At 38.9% G+C, this 22,065-nt stretch overlaps 1 protein-coding gene across 5 annotated transcripts in view; it reads right to left on the bottom strand.

Moving 5' to 3' along the window:
- The window catches only part of PKP4 (plakophilin 4), a 154,331-nt gene that overhangs the window by 104,211 nt on the left and 28,055 nt on the right, over positions 1 to 22,065 (bottom strand). For all 5 annotated transcript variants that reach the window (XM_038750806.1, XM_038750808.1, XM_038750810.1 and 2 more), the window contains one exon: positions 849 to 961. In XM_038750806.1, coding sequence (XP_038606734.1) covers positions 849 to 961 — 113 coding nt within the window. The remainder of the gene's footprint in view (positions 1 to 848; positions 962 to 22,065) is intronic.

Here is a 22,065-nt window from a genome sequence, read left to right as displayed (position 1 = left end):
AAGAGCTATAGATGATACTGAACATGTAGTTATCATGAGACTGCAGAAAACTTGAAGGCAAGCAACATAGGATTTATATCAAAGAGAGTGATTGAACAAGTCCTTAATGAGAACTAAATGCAGTTAATCAGAGCACTTAGCACTGGAGTTGCTTAGTGATGTATAATTACTCAAAAAAACCCCACAGATAAGGCAAAAGCAATTTCTAATTACTTTTTATAAGTTGCATCTTGTGAAAATTACCTCTACTCCTATTGTATACTATATATAATGTTATTTACCTTTTCAAAAAATGCCTATAATTATGCAGGAGGTACGTTTTAGGTTAGCGTAAATGGAGTAGAGCCTGATGATTCCTGAAAATAAGGGGGTGGATAAAACGCTTTTCCTCAAGTATATTTTGCTTTCAAGAATGTAGTCTAAAGCTCACCCCTTTTTAAAGATGTAGCCACTAAAAGCCAAAACACATCAGCATGGAGAACTCCAAACGGAAGGTGATCTGATTCCTCATCTTACCAAACGATTACCATTAAGAAACAACAGAAAATCTATTCACTGCAACTGCACGGGGCAGACTTTGTCCCTGAAGTCGACCTGTTCTCTTTCGCTCTTGCTTTTGGGTAGGATTCACACACACAATATTAAAGCCTTTCTAGAACGGCAGTGAAAGGTACTTAATTCAGCAATAGCCCTCTTGGTATAAGCCGTGACTCGGCATTCCTAAGTGTCACATACAGTAACGCAAGGAGCGGGGATAATACAAACAGAATTACCGGCTGCCCGCAGGGCCAATACATCGAAACGGGGAACGGAAAGGTCCACGCAGAAAAAGCCATCCAACTGTTTACCTTGTGCTGGCAATGCTCGGGGACTCTGCTCCAAGCCTACATCTTTCTAGCTGACTGGCAACAATCTGCCTTTCCACTTCCAGCTCTCTGGTGAGTCGTTGAAACTGGAGCTCCTACGATTTAAAAATAAAAATGGAATAAAAGCGCATGAGGCGAGGAAGGTTAGGCTGCTCCGAACAGATTAGCAAAAGAATATGTGTCACAGAAAAACCCTAGGAGGGATCAATATTGTAACATTAATCACGGCCATGTGTGAAAATTTAGCTTTTGGGGCGGTGGTAATTAGCAGAAATAATCTGCTGATTTATAGCTCCTGGAAAATTGAAAGATGCTAGAAATGTCACTCTGGTTCAGTCTCAGGGAATCTGTGCAGAAACACTGGCTTTCTCTTTTTCTTCTGATTTTCTGTTTCAATTCTTACAAACTCTACTCCTACTGCAGAACCCTATTAAACCCGTGGCTTACACATCAAGCGACTGAGCCTACGGAGGTATGTCAGACAATGCAGTCTTTTTATTCTCATTTTAAGTTTTCAGCTCTTTAAAATGCTGGTGCCCTATTCAAAAAGAGGATGTGAATTACCCTCATTATTTCCTAGAAGACAAGAATCACATTGCCAATGTTCAACATTCTTTTTTACCTTTGCGAGCTATTAGAAAAGCATCATGTTTCCTGTTCCCCAGACTAAGTCCTACTCCATTTTTCTAACCTCAGAAGCAGAACCCTTCCCCCATCATCACAAAAGCAGTCATTTACAACATGAAGCAGAAGAGATAGGAGGGAATGCAAAAGGATTAGTTTAATTTAAAAAGTGATGGTCCAAAATATGATGAAAAGCAGAGTAGATGGTCCATAGAAATTACAACAGGCAATTTACGTTCCATCACCAAAGGAAACAAACTGCATTTCAGGAGGAGACATTTTGCCTTTATTTACTGCTTTCATGATTAACGGGAAGGGATTTTAATACAGAGCAGGCATACTTATGGTTTAAAAGTTACATAGCTCAAATCAAATGTCATAGTCTTTAGACCACAACTGAGGTCTTCAGTAATCAGGCCCTCTTTTCCCCTATACTATATTATTTGCTTACTGCTATTCCTGGGAGACAAAGGCCACGCTGGAACTGGTTAATTCATCAGTTACTGCTGGTATGAGACAAAGATATGTGAATATTCAAACCCCAGTAATTGATTAGCGTGAAAACTATTTTAAATGTTATTTATGGCAATATGCTGTCATTCATTTCCTGTTAAAGTCTGTGGCTAAACTGCAATTGAAAAGTATGTTAACACCCTATGCAGTAGTGGTTTGGGGAAATGTGAATTCAATTAGACTTCACTGCTCTATGCTTGTAACTTCTACCATCCTTGTACCAGCTACTAACTCCACTACATTGTGCTGATTTAAATGGGGTTATTTACACACGAGAGACAACAGCATAGATTTTCAGAAGACATATTCCATAATGGATAGCTAGAATGTTGTTGGGGCCTAATAAATGTTCAGCAACAGTAACATTCTTATTATTATCAACTACTTAAATACTTTCCAATGTTCTCCATCCTGGAAATCAGTCAGCAACGTCTAATGCTGCAATCTCAGAGTACCACTAACTCCATCAAGCGCTAAGCCCTGATCTACTCTTACCAATACCGTCCTCATTTCCCCTCCAGCATTCCCTTCTCTTTAACCTAACCTTCCTAGTGTCCCAGAACTAAAAATAGGCAATTTGATATATATTACTCAGTAGGTGGCTGGCTATTTTATGCCAAGGAGACACAGCTTCAAGTCTTGGTTTGGAGATACCAGAAAGAATCCAGAGTAGGACAGACCCAGATGCCCATGGGCTTGAATGAAGCAACTGGCTTCCTGTTAGTTACAAGCCAACATTCAAGACAAATTGAGATCAATTACGTTCTCTTGGTTTTTCCAATAATTCTTTTTTATGGAAACCTAAGCTAGAAGACTCTCCTACCAGGTCATGAAGGACAATTTAAAGGACCCACTTTCACTTTTAAAATAACAGTGAAAACCAAAATGGACAAACATCCTGCAATCTCAACACAGCTAAAGCTTAAAAAAAAAAGAGTCTACAAGAAGCCCAGAAGCTTTTAAAACCACGGTATTAAAAATCTGGGGAACATGGATGCCCTGAATAGAAAAAGCAGGCAAAGAAACAGGATCTCTAAATAACAATAGGAATAATAATGTTATTAATAATTACAATATTTATTAAGTGCTTACTATATGCCAGCACTGTTGTGACTGCTGGGGTAGATACAAGATAATTGGATTGTTTTTTAGACTGTGAGCCCACTGTTGGGTAGGGACTGTCTCTATATGTTGCCAACTTGTACTTCCCAAACGCTTAGTACAGTGCTCTGCACACAGTAAGCACTCAATAAATACGATTGATTGATTGATTGATTGATTGATTGGATTGGACACAGTCCCTGTCTCACATAGGGTTCACACTCAATCCCATTTTACAGATGAGGGAATTGATAAATTAAATGACTTGCCCAAGGTCACCCAGCAGACAAGTGGCGTAGCCAGAATTAGAACCCATGACTTTTTAACTCCCAGGCCTGTGCTCTATCCACTAGACCATGCTGCTTCTCATGGGAAACATGGCAAACAAAAGAAGAAAAAGAGGTTATCAGAGAGAGGAAAAGTCAACCCTTAAAACAATTAAGAACATAAGGCCTCTAAAGAGTGGCCAGTCAGTTGCAAACACGAAATTAGAAAGGCCAGAAAAAGCACGAGGGGGGGTTTACAAGGTAGGCCAAAATTGTTCATAAAATATTCTTCAATTGGGGCCACCGGATGAATGTAATAGATACACTCAGAAATGAAAACGAAGTAACTGATACACTCAGTGAATTCCTTAACATGATCTTTACCAAGGAAGATGTAGTGGAGGTTCACTCACTGCAACCTACGTTGATAACTGAAAGAGGTATGAAGTACTAGATCAAATAACCATCACAATTGTACTATATCTTAAGTGCCTACTATGTGGCAACCATTGTCCTACATACCGGGGTAGATGCAAAATAATAACATTGGGCACAACCGCACCACACAAGGAAGATGTTGATTAGGGAGAGCAGGGAATCTTAACCCCATTTTACAGATGTGAAAACTAAGACAATGAGAGGTTAAGTGACCTGCCCAAAATCACACAGCAGGCCAATGGTACAGCTGGGATTAAAACCCTGGTTTCCTGTCTTCCAGTTCCATAGCTTAACTGTGCACGTCAGGATACTAGGGGTGTACACCACAAACATTTCGTATTATTTCTTGAAGAGGTTATTAATTACTACAATTTCCCCTGCTAATCAGCTACTTACATTCAGATCTGCCAGAAACAGTTTTTTCAAAACGTGTTTGGCTAAAATGCAAGCAGGGAATTTGGGAGCACGTGAGTCTGGCTACAGCATGCCGTGTTACCTTAGAAACTGCTTGTGTTTATGCCCGTAGACTCAGGATGGGTGACTACTACATTGGGGGTCAGAGGGGGAGTTGTAGCAAGCAAGGTTCAGTTATAGTGTGGCTTAGAGGAAAGAGCACGGACTTGGGAGTCAGAGGTCATGGGTTCAAATCCCGACTCCACCACGTGTCTGCTGTGTGGCTTTGGGCAAGTCACTTAACTTCTCTAAGCCTGTTACCTCATCTGTAAAACGGGGGTGAAGACTGTGAGCCCCATGTGGGACAACCTGATCACCTTGTATCCTCCCCAGCGCTTAGAACAGTGCTTTGCACTTAGCGCTTAACAAATGCCATCATTATTATTATTATAAAAGCCTGCAAATACTAGACATGTGACCAACCAGATAAAAATAAATCTAAATTTAATGGTTGGTCCTGGAGAGACACTGTGCATAATCCTTTATAGCAGGTAAACATTTACATGGCACAAATATAGATTTTCAACCCCAAATTAGGCATTAAACATAATTATATCACAAGCTCAGCCCTATGAAGAGCAAAGGAAAACGAGGGAAACATTTCACATCTGATCACATCTGTTTACATTATATGGCTCATTTCATCTTAATCTCTCCTTGACCCTGACATTCCTGAGCTACAGTGGACCCTTAAGAACCAAAGTAGTTACGCCAGGCTACTGTAACAATAAGAAACCAGATCACATGGAGTAAATGGCACATATATTCACACTTGGCCTGCACACTCCCTCAGTCACCCTAGGAATGGCATTAATAAAAACAGTGTGTTCCTGAAACCCTTCTGTGTACAAATACCTCTCCATGCTTTGTTTCAGGAGTTGGCTGCATGCTTTGGCTTCAATTTCAGATCTGCCCTTATAGCTAAACTTTTTGATTAGCTCCCCTTAAAATTTCCTTAAGAAAATGGGAAAACCTGTCCTAAGTTAAATCCTCAATATGCAACAGAAATATTGTCCCACAGACTAGGAACTTCTCTATAGGTTGATCCCTCTAGATTGTAAATGTGTTATGGACAGGAAACGTGTATGCTAATCTCTTGTACTCAAATGCTTAGTACAGTGCCCTGCACACAGTATGTGCTAAAAAATATGACATTGATACGGAACCAAAAACACCACCAGACCCCAACATAATAGATACCATTACACTATTACTCTATTTATTTATTTATCTATTACTCTATTTATTTATTATTACTCTATTTATTTGTTTATTTTACTTGTACATATCTATTCTATTTATTTTGTTTTGTTAGTATGTTTGGTTTTGTTCTCTGTCTCCCCCTTTTAGACTGTGAGCCCACTGTTGGGTAGGGACTGTCTCTATATGTTGCCAACTTGTACTTCCCAAGCGCTTAGTACAGTACTCTGCACACAGTAAGTGCTCAATAAATATGATTGATTCATTGATTACACAAAAGGTAGTCAGGGCTGCATTGGCCGTTTCTTCTACACATGTGCAAGTGCATGCACACCCACCCACACAAATACCCACCCACCAAACAACTGTCAGTGGCTTCTTCAAATATAATGAACTACAAATGCATGTATATATATATATATATATATATATACACACACACACAGATACACAGACACACACACAAACGTATGGCATTCACTATCAACAACATATTTAATTCTGAAGACAACTACATTTGTGGATCTGTGCATATATATATACACAAACATAAACAGTATTTAATTCCCATTTTACAGATGAGGAAACTTGAGGCACAGAAAGTAAAGTGTCTTGCCCAAGGTCATATATCATGCAAGTGGCAGAGCTGGGATTAGACCTGGGGTTCAGTTTTCCCATCTGTAAAATGGAGAGAAAAAAACACCTGTTCTTGGAATGAGAATGTCCGAGCTGATTATCTTATATCTACCCAGTGTTTAGCACCTTGTAAGTGCTTAATAAACACCACCATTACTACAAAAACATAAAAATAATAACAATGATAAATACAAGAATAAAAGCGGTTTAGTCGAAAGAGCATGGGCTTGGGAGTCAGAGATTGTAGGTTCTAATCCCAGCTCCACCACTTATCAGCTGTGTGACTTTAGGCAAGTCACTTAACTTCTCTGTGTCTCAGCTACCACATCTGTAAAATGGGGATGAAGGCTGTGAGCTCCACGTGGGACAACCTGATTATCTGGTATCTATCTCAGGGCTTAGAACAGTGCTTGGCACATAGTAAGTACTTAACAAATACCATTATTATTATTACTGTTATTATTATTATTATTAGAACTAGAATTAGAACATCAGGCAAAAACTTCTCAAACTCTTCACCCTGGGCTTCAAGGCTGTCCATCACCTCGCCCCCTCCTACCTCACCTCCCTTCTCTCTTTCTACAGCCCAGCCCGCACCCTCCGCTCCTCTGCCGCTAATCTCCGCTAATCTCCTCACTGTGCCTCGTTCTCGCCTGTCCCGCCGTTGACCCCTGGCCCACGTCCTCCCCCTGGCCTGGAATGCCCTCCCTCTGCACATCCGCCAAGCTAGCTCTCTTCCTCCCTTCAAAGCCCCACTGAGAGCTCACCTCCTCCAGGAGGCCTTCCCAGACTGAGCCCCCTTGTTCCTCTCCCCTTCTTCCCCCTCCCATCCCCCCGCCTTACCTCCTTCCCCTCCCCACAGCACCTGTATATATGTTTGTGCATATTTACTACTCTATTTTACTTGTACATATTTATTCTATTTTGTTAATATGTTTTGTTTTGTTGTCTGTCTCCCCCTTCTAGACTGTGAGCCTGCTGTTGGGTAGGGACCGCCTCTATATGTTGCCAACTTGTACTTCCCATGTGCTTAGTACAGTGCTCTGCACACAGTAAGCGCTCAATAAATACAACTGAATGAATGAATGTACTAGGGTTAGAGAAGCTGGGAGTCCAAGAGTCACAGCTCCAGCCTTCCCAACATCTAAAAATAGAGAAGGCCTAGCGGTGTCATTTCCTCACCCCGTCTACAGTCGAACAAAAGCTGATTGGAAAACCCAATGGTGCAAGATCTAGGCAGGGTGCCATCCCAGGGTGGCACTTTATTAAGTAAAGTCCCAATACAGGATCATCAGGACCTCTTAACAGCTAACACCTGTAATGTAAACTGGTTATTGCTGTTATATAAATTCTTCCTGTCTATCTGTGCTTCAGTGAAATCATGAAGAGAACATTTAAAAAAAAATCTAGTAAATGAATGAATGTCTTGCATTTTCTACCCTAATGCACAAAATACATATTCTCATTTGCTCACTGAAATCTGCTGGGACATTTCTTCTGATAATTCATAATTTTAAACTCAAAGGATCTGAATAATTCTGAGGACCTAAAGATAAAGTACTTTTTATTTGCTCACATTCTATCCCAATTCAGGTAATGTGGGCGTGGTATAATTTATTAATTAGTCAAAGAATGCTTGCAGGGCCCCAAAAGGGTTAAGTGAAAATTTGCTCAATGGTAATTCAAATATGGTAATTCATTTTACTTTTCTCTATCACAGCACAGATTCCAATATTGGCATGAACACTGATGTATTATTGCCTTATCCAAGCTCAGCTATTTATAGATGCACAAATTAATGTAAACAATATGCACGAAATACTAAATCACCATAGCAAAATGGTTACATGTCAGTGCTAAGGCATAATGTTGTATGTACTATAATTTAAGAGAATCCGAGCAATGTCCCAGGGGCAGACAGCATGAAAGTACTCTATCTTCTACCAAGAGTATCTGGATTGTTAATCCACACACTAGTGAGCGTCATTGCTTATCCATGGCAAGATATACATCTTGAAGCTATGTCACATCAACCATAATGATAATAATCACAATAACTGTGTATTTTTTAAGCACTTACAATGTGCCAAGCACCGTCTTAGTGAGTAATCCATCAGTGGTTTTTTGAGCACTTACTGTGCGCAGAGCACTCGGGAGAGTAAAGTACGAAGTAATTATATGCTTAAGTAATAAGACATGTAATATATGTAAATATGTACTAATTAGGTCATCCCTCCTTTAACCCATTCTCTAATTACTAAAATGAAAAGATAATGAAGATTAACAATTTAGTAAAAAGATGTTCACTTGCTATACATCTAGGTTTTCATCAGCCACTCTTGTTCAAGTACAGAACCAGAATAATTCTTTTTGGTGTAAGAAATGAAGAGATTATGACCTGCGTTGACATCGTTCAATCAAAAGTTTTTATTGAGTACTTACTGGGTGCAGAACACTGTACTAAGTGCTTGGGAAAGTATGCACAATAGAGTTGGCAGGCACAATCCCTGACCACAAGGAACTTAAAATCTAGAAAGGGGACAGACATGAAAATAACTTACAGACAGGGGAAATGCATTACATAAGGATATGTACCTAAATGCTATGGAGCATATGTGGTTCAGGATTAAGGTAAGTAAGCTAGCTACAGTCGAGACAGTCTTCTATCTTGGAAGACTTCTGTTGTTTTTTTTTTCTCTTTGGTATTTGCTAAGTACTATGTTCCAGAATCTGTACTAAATGCTGGGGTAGAGACAAGATAATCAGGTTGGATACAGTCCATGTCCCACATGGAGCTCACAGTCTAATTTTTACAAATGAGGTAACAGGCACAGAGAAGTAAAATGACTTGCCCAGGATCACACAGCAGGAAAGTGGTGCAGTCAATATTAGAACCCACGCTGCTTCTCGACAGTGAATGGAACTTACAATTTTTCTAAATATACATATGTGTTTGAGCTTCACATCACTAGTTTCTTTTAAGGCACTAACTCTCCTGAAAATGTCAAGTCTCAAAGGGATGGGAAAGGAAGAGAAAATTTAAGGAAGTTAAGGGGGATTGTGGAATGGAAGAAGCTGGAAGATGAGAAGTGGAGGGTTACCTGATTGCAGAGATGGTGTCACCTGGAAGGGCTGACAACCATTTTACTTCTGATAAAGTATACATTAATTACTCTATCACGTAACCTCTCTAATTCAGATAAATACACTGATATAGTTACATGTCTATAATTGAGTATCTAGTTCTGTGCAATTTTGATAATAATAGGGTATTCGGTTTAGTTCAACAACTACTCATTTGGAGTGTTGTTTCCTATGAAGAAATCGTTTCTAACTTGCAATGTTTTGATTCCAGTCAGTTTTCTAGAACCAACTGTGTTTTAGGTCAGAGGGTGGCTGATATCACATTTATTAAATGTATTACACCTCAATGTTAAGGACTTAACTTCTAAAATGATACATATCCACTGCCCTAGCTTGAGGTTTAGTATGTCGATTAAAATGAAGAATTTCAAATGCAACCGGTGTCTTAATAAAGTATAATAAAAATTTTAAATGAGCTGATATAGAAGATATGATCACTGCATAGGGATCAATAAGGTTATACTGAAAATGCCACTGTTAAGAGAAGCAGCGTGGCTTTCTGAAAAGAGCTTGGGCCTTGGAGTCTGAGGACCTCAGTTTAAATTCTGGCTCTGCCACTTGTTTGTCATGTTTGGGCAAGTCATTTAATGTACGTATGGCTGAGTTTCCTCATCTTTAAAATGGGGATTAAATACCTGTTCTCTCGTCCCCTCAGACTGTGAGCCCCACGTAGGACAGGTACTGTGTCCAACCCAACTTAATTACTTGTATCTACCCCAGAGCTTAGTAAAGTGTACTTAATGTAGTATACTATAGCCCATAGTAAGCACTTAACACATTTCATAATTATAATTGTTATTATCTGCATAAGAAAATCTTGTGTTATAAATTTGGTTTTTGCAAAAGCTGGCATGTTCCTTCAAGAATTGGAAAATAAAAACATTAAACGGGTTGTAGGCTAGGTGGAATATTCAAGGCCAAGTATGACACCACCAAAAGCTATTTAATTGAAAGTGCTGATACCACCTCAACCACAGTGATAGAAACAGCAGCTCTACAATTAAAAAACCTCCTCTGGATCAGGTGGCTTGCACACAGAGTTACATGATGCCTATTACATTCAGTTCTTGTCTAAGCGAAAAAAATTGGTGTGACAAATGGTCTGATTTTTTTCATCATGCTGGCACTGTTCACTTATAAAGCAATGGTTGCCAGCTCCTTTCTACCAATTTTTAAATATCATATACATACCCTATCTTTTGATTTAAAAACACTCCTTTGTTCAATTTCAAAAGGAAGTAGGCATTAAGGAACCCATGCTGATCCATAGTTTCTTAAATTCAGAACTAGTTTGTTGTAATAATAATTGTCATGTTATTGTATTGGTAAAATTCCCACGAGTACCTACAACCTTTTCACTAAAACCCATGCTACAGAAGCAAAGAAAATATATGGAAAACAGGATAAAGTAAAGGAAAGATTTTTGTCCATCAGTAGAATTTATTGAGCATCTGTATGCACAGCCTGGTACTAAGTGCCTGAGAGAGAATATGAGTTAGCAGACACATTCTCTGCTCTCAAGGAGTTTACAATCTAGTGAGGTAGACAAGGCACTAAAGTTATTTACAGATGGAAAAAGAAGGAAAAGCAGACAGGTACACCAGTTATTGCTTAAGTAACAAGGTATATAAGATATGTACATAAATGGTTTAGGAGATTGTGTGTACATAAGTGCTTTGATGGTGCAGAAGTGTAGTTGGGGGAGACAATAAAAAAGGAGATTATAAACTAATCAGAAACGGTCAAGAGTCTTGGAAGCCAGTCCATTAGCCAAGGTTGCGCATGCATTACTAGATGTTCAGATGAAATTTCTGCAGTACACATTTGTCTAAATATCCTCACATTATTTCATTTATATCAAAATACCAGATTGATATTTGAAAATGCTTAACTCTGACATCATTAAAGTCCTACAAAGGGGTCAACTTAAGGTAAACTGGGGAATTGACAGTGCAATACTATAATTCATTTTCACTGATCTCAAAATAGCTTACCAATGACTCCCAGCCCACTCTTTAGCTTAGAATTCAGTTGCAGAGACTTTTTTCCTCTTAAGTTCCTAAAACTATCCATTGCACAGAGAGGAAAACAGAGGCAAGGCGCTACACTGTAAAGAAATTGATTTCACCCTATATCATGTGTCCTTTCGGGGAATGGGTAAACATAAATGGTTTGTGATAATGAGAGACAGTCATTTTTAAGTTTTCAGAACCTCTGCAATAGTAAATTATGAGCTGCTGGGTAAACTGAAATTTTTTTAGTGAAGTGTGTGGTATCAATCGATGTCAGTGATGATTGCATCTGTCCTTTAAAATCTAAAAGTTATAACCCACCATTAAATAATGAAATTGAGCTAACATTTCCTTTAAAATGTATTGCTAGCTTTTCAATATTAATGTTTATGGTCCATTATATCACCCACTAATTTTTAAATTAAGAAATAACAAACACCAATAATGATTTTGAACATTAATGATTTGCCTGGTTTCCTTAGATACAAATAGTGGCTTGTTATTAAGACCTCTAGAGCATATTACTTGATGCTTGGGGAAGATAATAATGCATATACTATTAGCTGAAGTGAAAAGCTGAGTACCATAAAAGACCAATCCAGCACAATGATGATATTTTTAAAACGTAAGTCATTTTTGCCCACACAAACAAAAAAGATGAAAAAGCACGCAATGTTAATTAAACCAGAGTTAATCTGAGGAGACAATACTATTGCTTGTGCTCAGTTCTTTACTTTATAACCCTAATCCCAGCACTTTAGATAAAAATGGCTGATTCATAGCCCAACTAGTTAATTTAATGAAATCTAATAAAAACAAAAGCAATAACGGCATTTACTATTGAGACCAGACTCATCCTTTTTCATTATAAACTTCCAATTATGTGAACATAAAAATCACATACACTAAGAGGCATGTAAACAATCATACCAAGAGCCAACTTCACTGAAGCAACCAAATAATCTAAATTCTAATCCTTCCTGATGTCATGCACAAACACCAAATTGGTTTAGTGTAATCAATAACAGGATTAACAAGGGTCTCCTCTCCCTCTCCAGCTGCCCTTGGACATTTCCAGGGAATGCAAATGTGATGGAAAATGGTGATCATGGAATGCAATGAGCCTACAGACGAAATACAGTAATAAAGAGTCAATTTTTAAAAAATAATTAAGAGCTGTGTCAAAGGAAAAAAATATTGCAGAGTTATGAGTTTTAAATCCAATTAGTGAATAATTTACCACCTGGAAAAGATGTGGTCAACGAGAGAGGGACAGTATCGTCTCTGCAGGCTTCTGGGGAGCCATTTAGAAACTAGTTTGGGGCATCCCTCTCTAAAATAACAGACTCCTTAGAGTCGATGACTGATACTTCATAATATGGGCTGATGACTGTACACTATAATATTTTGTACTTTTTTTTTGCTCTGAAAATTTTTTTTTTTCAAATAAAAGCAAGGACACCAAGACCAAGATTCTCAGTTATTACATGAATGAAATGCTCTGATTCAGAGCTGCTAAAGGAAAGGATGCATTTGAATTATTTTCATGAAGGCCAAATAGTGAATATGACCTTTTTTAATGAATACTTGAAAACATCAATAAGCACTTATTTGGAAATCTTTAGCATACAGCAAACTGAATGCATTTCCCCCTGAAGTCCAAGAATTCTCCCTAACAAGGAATTGGCATCATCATCAATCGTCAATCGTATTTATTGAGCGCTTACTATGTGCAGAGCACTGTACTAAGTGCTTGGGAAGTACAAATTGGCAACATATAGACACAGTCCCTACCCAACAGTGGGCTCACAGTCTAAAAGGTGGGCTCACAGTCTAAAAGAGACTTTTTGATGCTGTGCAGCATCCAAAGAAAGCTGCATCCCAACCTGTTTTTAGCTTTCATTAATTTTCCTTGGTAAACTACCGACAAAAAATGGCAAAGACTAAACTAAACAAAAAGAACATTTGTGCATAGTGTAAAAGAAGAGTATCTAAAAATTCCTCCAAGCCCTGAAAGATTTCTTTGAAGATTAAGCACGAGACAGTTAAAGCATTGACTTACCTATTATACTTCTACAACTGTTAAACTTTCAATGAAAAATCCTTCCTTTTCTAAAGGTTACCAACCCTGGGGTAAAGCCAATTTCATATTGAATAATAAATGTTAACTCTTCTGTGTGGTGACCTGACAACATTGGTGGTTAAAATGGGCTGGCATTCTAAAGTAGCACATCACTCCTGAAAACGGGAGTCAGTGCAATGACAAACACAGTGTGAAATACCACCCCTGCCATTTCTTAGTGTTTGCATCAACTATTTTTTAACACCATAGGCCTTGCCTACTCTATTTCTTCTAGGCCCTCAATAAATACCATTGATTGGTTCTCAGTTTTCAAGAACCAAGGGGAGTCACGATACCAAATAAATTTAGAATGATGTCTGGACTATCCACAGCTACCAAAGGAAGAAATGTAACATGATTGCTTGTATCTCGGTTAGAACCATAATCAATCAATTAGTGGTATTTTTTGAGTACTGGGTGGGAAAGTACGATACAACAGAGTTGTTAGCTGTGATTCCTGCCCCCAAAGAGCTAACAATCTATAGGGAGAGTCAGACATTAAAATAAATTAGATAGAATGTACAGCACGGGGCTTTAATCACAGAACTGCTCCTCCAAATTGCTCTTGCTAAACTAAGATAATCACATTTAAATTATATATAAATAGCAGTTTCGAGTTGGATACTTTATACCCTGGCTTTAAATTAAAATATTGTTATTTTCACACCTAAGCAATGTTCTCTTGAGACCTATCATTGACACTTTTGAGAAACAAGTTTATTCCTTCCTGGGGGAAATAAAAACTGTTATAAAGTAATTTGAGCAACAGATGGAATTTCAATATATTGAACTTTGAACCTGGAAAACAAGAAGGTAATTGCCTCATATTAATATTGATCAAATTACAAGAATATTTTTAGCAAACTAATACAAAAGTCATGGTAAATTCAACATCTAACTGTTTCCCTTGTTCCATTCAATTCTGCCAGAAAGTGTGTTTACACCTGATGTGTTCTGGCTAGGAAGTTGTTAGGGATTAAGGAATGACTGTAGGACAATGAGAGCCTGGTTGAATATTACATGGTGCAGTATCGGTGGTTAAGCCTAATACTACAATCCAACTTTTACTTAAAGGGAGACTTTGTAAGCACCCAGTTATAAAAGAGCTGATTGTATATATGCCATCAAGATCTTAGAATTTCCATAACCATGGAGAGTAAAAGCAAGCATTTAAAAGGAAATTGAGCACACTTCAACCTATACTTTAGGGTAAGATGGTGTTTGGGCAAAACGTTCATTTTAGTGGGTGGTCCCAATTTTTTTATTCTTTTGAATACTGCATGTAGAAAAAAGGCTTTTATGCCTTAAAAGTGGTTTTATTATACAATACCACTCCCATTTAGGAAAACTGTGAACCCCATTGTGAAAGGCTCCTGTCCTGTGCCTGTCCCAGAGTTCAGCAAACTGTAAGCAACTAGTAAATACCATAACTGTTAATTAGAATAATCACTACTATAACTGTAATATCATTCAAAGAATAAGGGTTTTATTTACATGTTTTGGAGGTGAAATTCAATAATCCATTACTTTTTCTGCTTCTAGCTGAGCATAGCAGCACCTTCCTTCAAATTCAGTATAAAATTCACATTTCATGTATTTCCAATATATTTCATTTGACATTTATGTTGAAATTATTGTTTGAAATGTTACATAATAGCCAGTATGCCATTTGTCTTTGAACATTTCTAAATTAATGCAGTCTGATGTATTTAAGGAAAAGATGTTTCAATGCCCCAGGAACGTGAACATGAGTTGTATCAAGGAGAAAATGTACACAATTTGGCATTTTCTCAGAAGGATGTCCAGTGCTGATAGGCAAGGTAATGAACTGCTTACAAACAACGCATGTGGTTGGAGTGGATTCAACTGTAGTGCCATTTTAATCCACTCTTGGCAGGAACGCTGACACACCCAAAGAAAACAATCTGGTCAAAAATTATTTTGGCTGGGCTTCACTTTGCCTCTCCGCCCCACCTAGTTTAATCCACAGGGGGCTTTCATGAATGAATAGCCTTGTTCTTAAGCATCATTTCTACTCCAAACATCTATGAGTCAATACCCATGAATTAAACAGCTTTAAGATCCATTTTTAGGACATTACTCTCAGAATCACAGTGTGCAATGGCATACCAAGGAATTATAAATTCAGATGAAGATCAGCATGGGAAGGAAGCGTATATGTCAAACGATAAACTAGATTTTCTCAGGCCCATAGTCCTTCCTGGCACCTTTGGAAGCCTGAATTCACATTTCAGAGTCACTATGACTTTCCTGAGGAAAGTTACCTCTACAATATCTGGCCTATATTGTTTCTGTGATATGCTCTTCTACATTGTTTCACATCTCAATCAAGTCAATCAGTGGCCTAGTGGATAGAGCATGGGTTTGTGACCCAGAAGGACCTGGGTTCTAATCCCAGCTCCACCTCTTCCCTTCTGTGTGACCTTGGGCAAGTTGTTTGGCTTCTCTGGGCCTCAGTTACCTCCTCTGTAAAATGGGGATTAAGACCCAACCCTATGTAGGACAGGGACTGTGTCCTACCTGATTATCTTGTATCTACCCCCAGTTCTTTGATCAACAAATACCATTATTACTATTATTATTAACTTCTATCTACCCTAGCGCTTAGTACAGTGCCTGGCACATAGAAAGCCAAATACCTTTAAAGAAATATCAGTGGAATTTCTTGAGCAGAGCACCATACAACACTCAGAGTACCATTAGTACAGGAGTAGAACGATACATCTTCGCTGCCTTCAAGGCGCTTACAATCTAATGGGGGACACAGAGAGTCAAAATTTATTTACAAATAGTTGGAGAAAGAGGAAGAACAAGGAAATTATGGGTAGCAGTAATAGATACCTGGAAGAAATAGTTGAATAAAGTATGTTCTAGTGGAAAATTCATGGAGCAATAATAATAATAATAATGATGACTGTGGTATTTCTTAAGTGCTTATTATTTGCCAAGCACTATTCTAAGCGCTGAGTTAGGTTCAGGTGCTCACAGAGTAGGGGTATTGAACAGGTATTGAATCTGCATTTCCAGATGAGGAAGCTGCGGCACACAGAAGTTAAGTGGCTTGCCCAAGATCACACAGCAGGTGGAGCCGGAAATAGAACTCAGGACCTCTGACTCCCAAATCTGTGGTCTTTCCACTAGGTCACACAATTTCCTGGGATCTGCCCGCTCTATAGCTGGCTGCATGACCTTGCCTCTCTGGATCTCAATGACCGCTATTGGGTAAGGATCGTCTCTATACATTACCAACCTGTACTTCCCAAGCGCTTAGTACAGTGCTCTGCACACAGTAAGTGCTCAATAAATACGATTGAATGACAATGAATTTCTTTATCGGTAAAATGTGGATAATAAAATCTGCCTTTCCCTACCTGTAATGAAAAGATGAGATAATTGATTTGAAAGCACTTTGGAAAAAAAAAAAAAGTGCTAAACACAAGGCAAGGTACATACATACATATACAAGTGCTGAGGGGAGAATAACATATCTCAAGTACTGAGGGTACCTGTTGCATTGACACGTGCTGTGAATAAATCGTTTATCTTCCTTCTTCTAGAGTTGCACATCTGAATGCTTGGGTCTTTCTTTGGCACATCAGCATTCACTGGGTAAAGTGCGATAACAGTATCCTAAATGGATCTTGAAGCCCTTGGGACTCATGAATAGAACCTCAAAAATGCTTGGGAAAACAGAAGGAAGAGACAAGTTGCCTCATTTACCTAACAGGTTTTCTTCATTCTGAATTTTCGATGTGGATGACTCGTTTTGAGCTCATTATTGTCAATATATCTGATTGAGGGAAGCTAAACAAGTCCCAGAAGACTGCACCATAGCAACAGGCTTACCATGAATTCTTCTGGGAACATAATTTCACACAAGTACTTGATTGCCTATTCACACTCTTGATTACAACACACAGGGATGTTAAGCTAATTGTAAGCTATTAGTGAATTGAAAGAATTTTTAAAATAATAAAACTACCCTAAATGAAGATATTTTTCTTAGGAACATGCCAATATGTAAATGTATTCCATTATATACGGCAAAACATATATTGACATAAACCTTTTTTTAAAAATCCCTGTTTGCAAATGACCAATGGTACTTCCTGTGATAAGACTGTTTCCCTAAGCTGCAATGCAATTTTTCAAGCTGTAACCTATCCTGCTTATCCTGGAACATGAGATGTGAAAAGTACTCTCCAACTTTAAAGTAGCATGATTTGGTGCTAACATCTTTCAAGACATAATTAGATCAGCAGTGCCCAACACACAAACGTCGATGCAACTCCTTCATGGTAGATTTCTTCCCATTTCAGCTTATCCCTTTCCAGTGTGTAAGGAGCAGGACTTAAGGGAGGGAAAGAGAACACCTTCTATCCTAACTCACATTATGCAATGTTGACAAATACTGATAACCAAGGCACCCTGGAACATAAGGTTGCTGCACCTTATTCCGGCTTATCTCCCACTCTGCAAACTCCATGTGGGCAGGGAGTATGTCTACCGACTCTGCTGAATTGTACGCTCCCTATGTCCACACAGCCCAAGCTATCTCAGGCTAGGTTACATCTGGGACCCTTTCAATTGATTAGGTTATGATCTAGTGGGTTCTGCTACAATGAACACACATGATTACTTTTAGACCTGGGCCGAGATTATGTTTTTAATTACCCACATATGTTGGTACCTAGGTACGAGAGCTAACTTGATTATTTTATACTAACCCTTGATTCTCCTCCTATCTCTAAGGCCACACATTTTCAGTCTCTTTCGTGGACGCCTCCTCTGGCTTTTACCTTCTGACTAATCCAATAATTTACCTACCCCACCATAATTACTTTACCAGCCTCCTTGCTGACCTCTCTGTCTCATGTCTCTCCCCACTCCAGTCCATACTTCACTCTACTGCCTGGATCATTTTTCTACAAAAAACATTTATTTCATGTCTCCCTACTCCTCAAGAACCTCCAGTGGTTGCCCATCCACCTCCGCATGAAACAGAAACTCCCTACCAGCAGCTTTAAAGCACTCAATCACCTTGCCCCCTCCTACTATACCTCACTGCTCTTCTACTACAGCCCAGCCCGCACATCTCGCTCCTCTGGAGTCAACCTACTCACTGTACCTTGATTTCACCTACCTCTCCGCCAATCTCTCACCCATATCCTGACTCTGGCCCGGAACATCCTCGTTCTTCATATCCTATAGACCTTCAAAGCCTCTCCTCCAAGAAGTCTTCCCTGACTGGGCCCTCATTTCCTCTTCTCCCACTCCCTTCTGCATCAACCATGCACTTGGATTTGCTCCCTTTGTTCCCATCAGCTCCACGGGACTTCTGTACATATTCATAATTTATTTATTTATATCAATGTCTATTTCCCCCTCTAGACTGTAAGCTCCCTGTGTGCAGGGAACATGTCTACCAACTCTGTTGTATTGTCATATTGCACTCTGCTGAGCACTTAGTATAGTGCTCTGCACACAGTCAACATTCAATAAATACGATTAACCACCCCAGGGTTTAACACAGTGTTGGGCATATTGTATGTGCTTAATAAATACCATTATTATTCCTTGGGAAAAAGACTAGATGATTTCATCATCATAAATGGTATTCATTGAGTGTTCACTGTGTGCAGAGCACTGTACTATGTGCTAGGGACAGTATAATACCACAGAGTTGGTAGACACATTCCCTACCCACAACAAGCTTATGTTTATACAAATATGCTGAATCATTTAGCTGAAATGATTTATTTGTGGTCTGAACTCTAAATTCAGAGGATAAAATCTGAGGCATTTAATTAGCTATTTCCACATGTAAATTTATTCACTAAGGATAAAAGTCATGGAAAGCTGATTTCATCCAACTATAGCACATCCTCCTAATGATTAGATAAATAAATGTCAGGATTTATGGGTTTTATTCATAATTCTTCCATTAAATTTCTCAGCAACTTAATCTTGTGCGTCTGGTAGAGTGAATGAATGAATAGGCCCTCTTTTACAGTTGAGATAACTGATGCCACAGCACTTTGCAAAAAAATGAAAATGCAAGATAAAGTCCATCCATTATTTGAGAAATGATCTAAGAACCTCAGATGAAAAATTTTATAAACATCAAGTACAATAAATAAGTAGCAATTGCAGGAGAAAACCATTTGCTATATTGATCCACCACTGACCTACGTCTGGCATGGAATGAACGTAAATTTGTAGATTCTGCAGAATGTTTCAGGAAAGATATGCTTAAAAATAAATAAATCTGCTTAGCCATCTAGGAGATCAAGGCAATGTAATAAAAAGGAGGGTTCCAATTCTATGGATATTATAAGTTATAATAAATTGAGGGATCTCACCTTATGCTCCGGAAGTGAAAGTGAATTTAACTGACAATGAAATTTAACTACATGTTAAGGCGAGGCTGAAAATCCTGTTGCAAATGATACAATGCTTTCCACACTGACAGACCGATTGACTACCCCAGGGCTAAGCACAGTGTTTGGCCCAGAGTATATGCTTAATAAATACAATTATTATTTCCTGGGAAAAAGACTACATGAACTCATCATCATCATCATCAATGGCATTTACTGAGCGCTAACTGTGTGCAGAGCACTGTACTAAGTGCTAGGGAGTGTACAATACCACAGAGTTGTTAGACACATGGCTATGTTGTTCTATATATTGTATCCTTACTCATTGTCATTTTAAATTGTGCTATTTTCAATCATGACTGTCCCAAAGCCTCTGATCTAAAATTGCCACTTCCATTCTGGCAGAATAGAGCCACCATCCAGGAGAAAAGGAGAGCTTTGGCTCCTGTATTTTCAGAGAGAGCTTTGTGAAGTTAGTCACCAGGTTTCTCTTCATATTTAACATATTTAGAGCATCATCCAAAGCCCTAGAGGCATTCATTCAAGAGTGGCTCAAGGCAGCTGACTGTGCCCTGGAGGCACATGCCCAAACAAGACATGAAAATGATCGTCCACTTTGGGAAATCAGTCCTGTGTTATAGGCTGTCACTAATTCTGAAGAAAACGGAGGAAGCCATTCAAGCAACCAAAAGTCTGCAAAGAACATGTGTGGGAGTCAGGAGGCCTAGATTCTGTTCTGGCTTTGACACTTGACTGCTGTGTGACACCAGGCAAGCCACTCAACTTTTCTGAGCCTCAGTTTCCTCATCTTCCCTTACAGACCATGAGGCCTATAAGAGACTGGAGCTGTGTCCAATCTAATTATCTTGTCTCTACCCCAACACGGCACAGTTCTTGGCACAGTGTAAGTACTTAATACCATCACTATTAAATATGCTACACAGAGCTAAGTGCTGACACAGAATTCCGTTACTTAGGCAGCACGCTGACCAACAATGAAACAAAAGACTGTAAACTCTTTGTGGGCAGGGAATGTTTCCACCAACCGCTATATACTCTTCCAATTGCTTAGTACAGTGCTCTGCTCACAGTAAGTGCACAATAAATACGATTGGTTGATTAAATAGACAATTCAGTAGAAAATACAAATCAAGGCCAGCATATCCTCTAGGGAAACTGTTTCAAATACGGTATGAGGGCAGATCAAATGAAAGAACTACAGAGTTGTAATGCATCCGATCTTTTCTGTGGTTGCGGGACTCATCATATCAGATTCATCATTTGGGGAAGGACCATGGCATATTGGATAAGGCACGGGCTGGGAGTCAGAAGGTCATGAGTTCTAATCCCAGTTCTGCTGCTTGTCTGCTGTGTGGCCTTGGGCAAGTCACTTAACTTCTCTGTGCCTCATTTACCTCATCTGTGAAATGGGGATTAAGACCGAGTCCCATGCAGGAGAGAGACTGCGTCCAACCCTATTTGCTTGTATCCATCCCAACCCATAGTATAGTGCCTGGCACATAGTAAGAACTTAACAAATACCATAATTATTATTATTATTATATTACATTCCTTGAGCAACTTTGTCAATGTCACTTTTGGACTCTACTCATTATCAAATTGTATACCAGGATCACAAGCAATTAAGTTCTAGAACAAAGTCAGTCTCCTAGCTTTGAAGCTAGGCTCATCTTAATACCGCTCTGTATGCTGGTGGGACATGTGAGGAGAATGGATGACAGCAGAACACCCAAACGGCTACTGTCTGGTGTACTGAAATGGGGAAACCAACACTTTCTAAGGCTACAGGAAAACAAAACTTCAGCTGCAACTTAGCTGAAAATCAGGGTTCAACTTTCTGGGTAGAAAAGCATGTCAGACTATAATCAAGAAAGGAGTAGCTATGAGTGAAATTTTTGTAAGGAGCATGAGGCAGTGCACAAAAGGGAAGCCAGCACCACGCACTGAAAATAAAAACACGATAGTACATGGGAGGGAGAGAGAGAGAGAGAGAGAGAGACAGAGAGAGTGTGTGCATGTGCGTGCACGCGTATACACAGTGGGGTTAGAACTGTAGATCCTGCCTTCTCCTTTGCAGTCACACACACACATCCCCACAAGTGAACAATAAAACTGGTGATGGATTTGAGCATGTATGACAACCATATCTATGTGCCAAACAAATACAAAGTTACAAAATTTGTCACTATATTAACAATCATTCTGTACTATGGACAATTTTAGTAGTTTTTGAGATCACCGTTCTCTCCATTTTCAAAGACTTATGAA

This window comes from Tachyglossus aculeatus, chromosome 9 (genome assembly GCF_015852505.1).
Source record: "Tachyglossus aculeatus isolate mTacAcu1 chromosome 9, mTacAcu1.pri, whole genome shotgun sequence".
Taxonomy (NCBI): Eukaryota; Metazoa; Chordata; class Mammalia; order Monotremata; family Tachyglossidae; genus Tachyglossus; species Tachyglossus aculeatus.
This window is presented reverse-complemented; position numbering and strand designations above follow the sequence as displayed.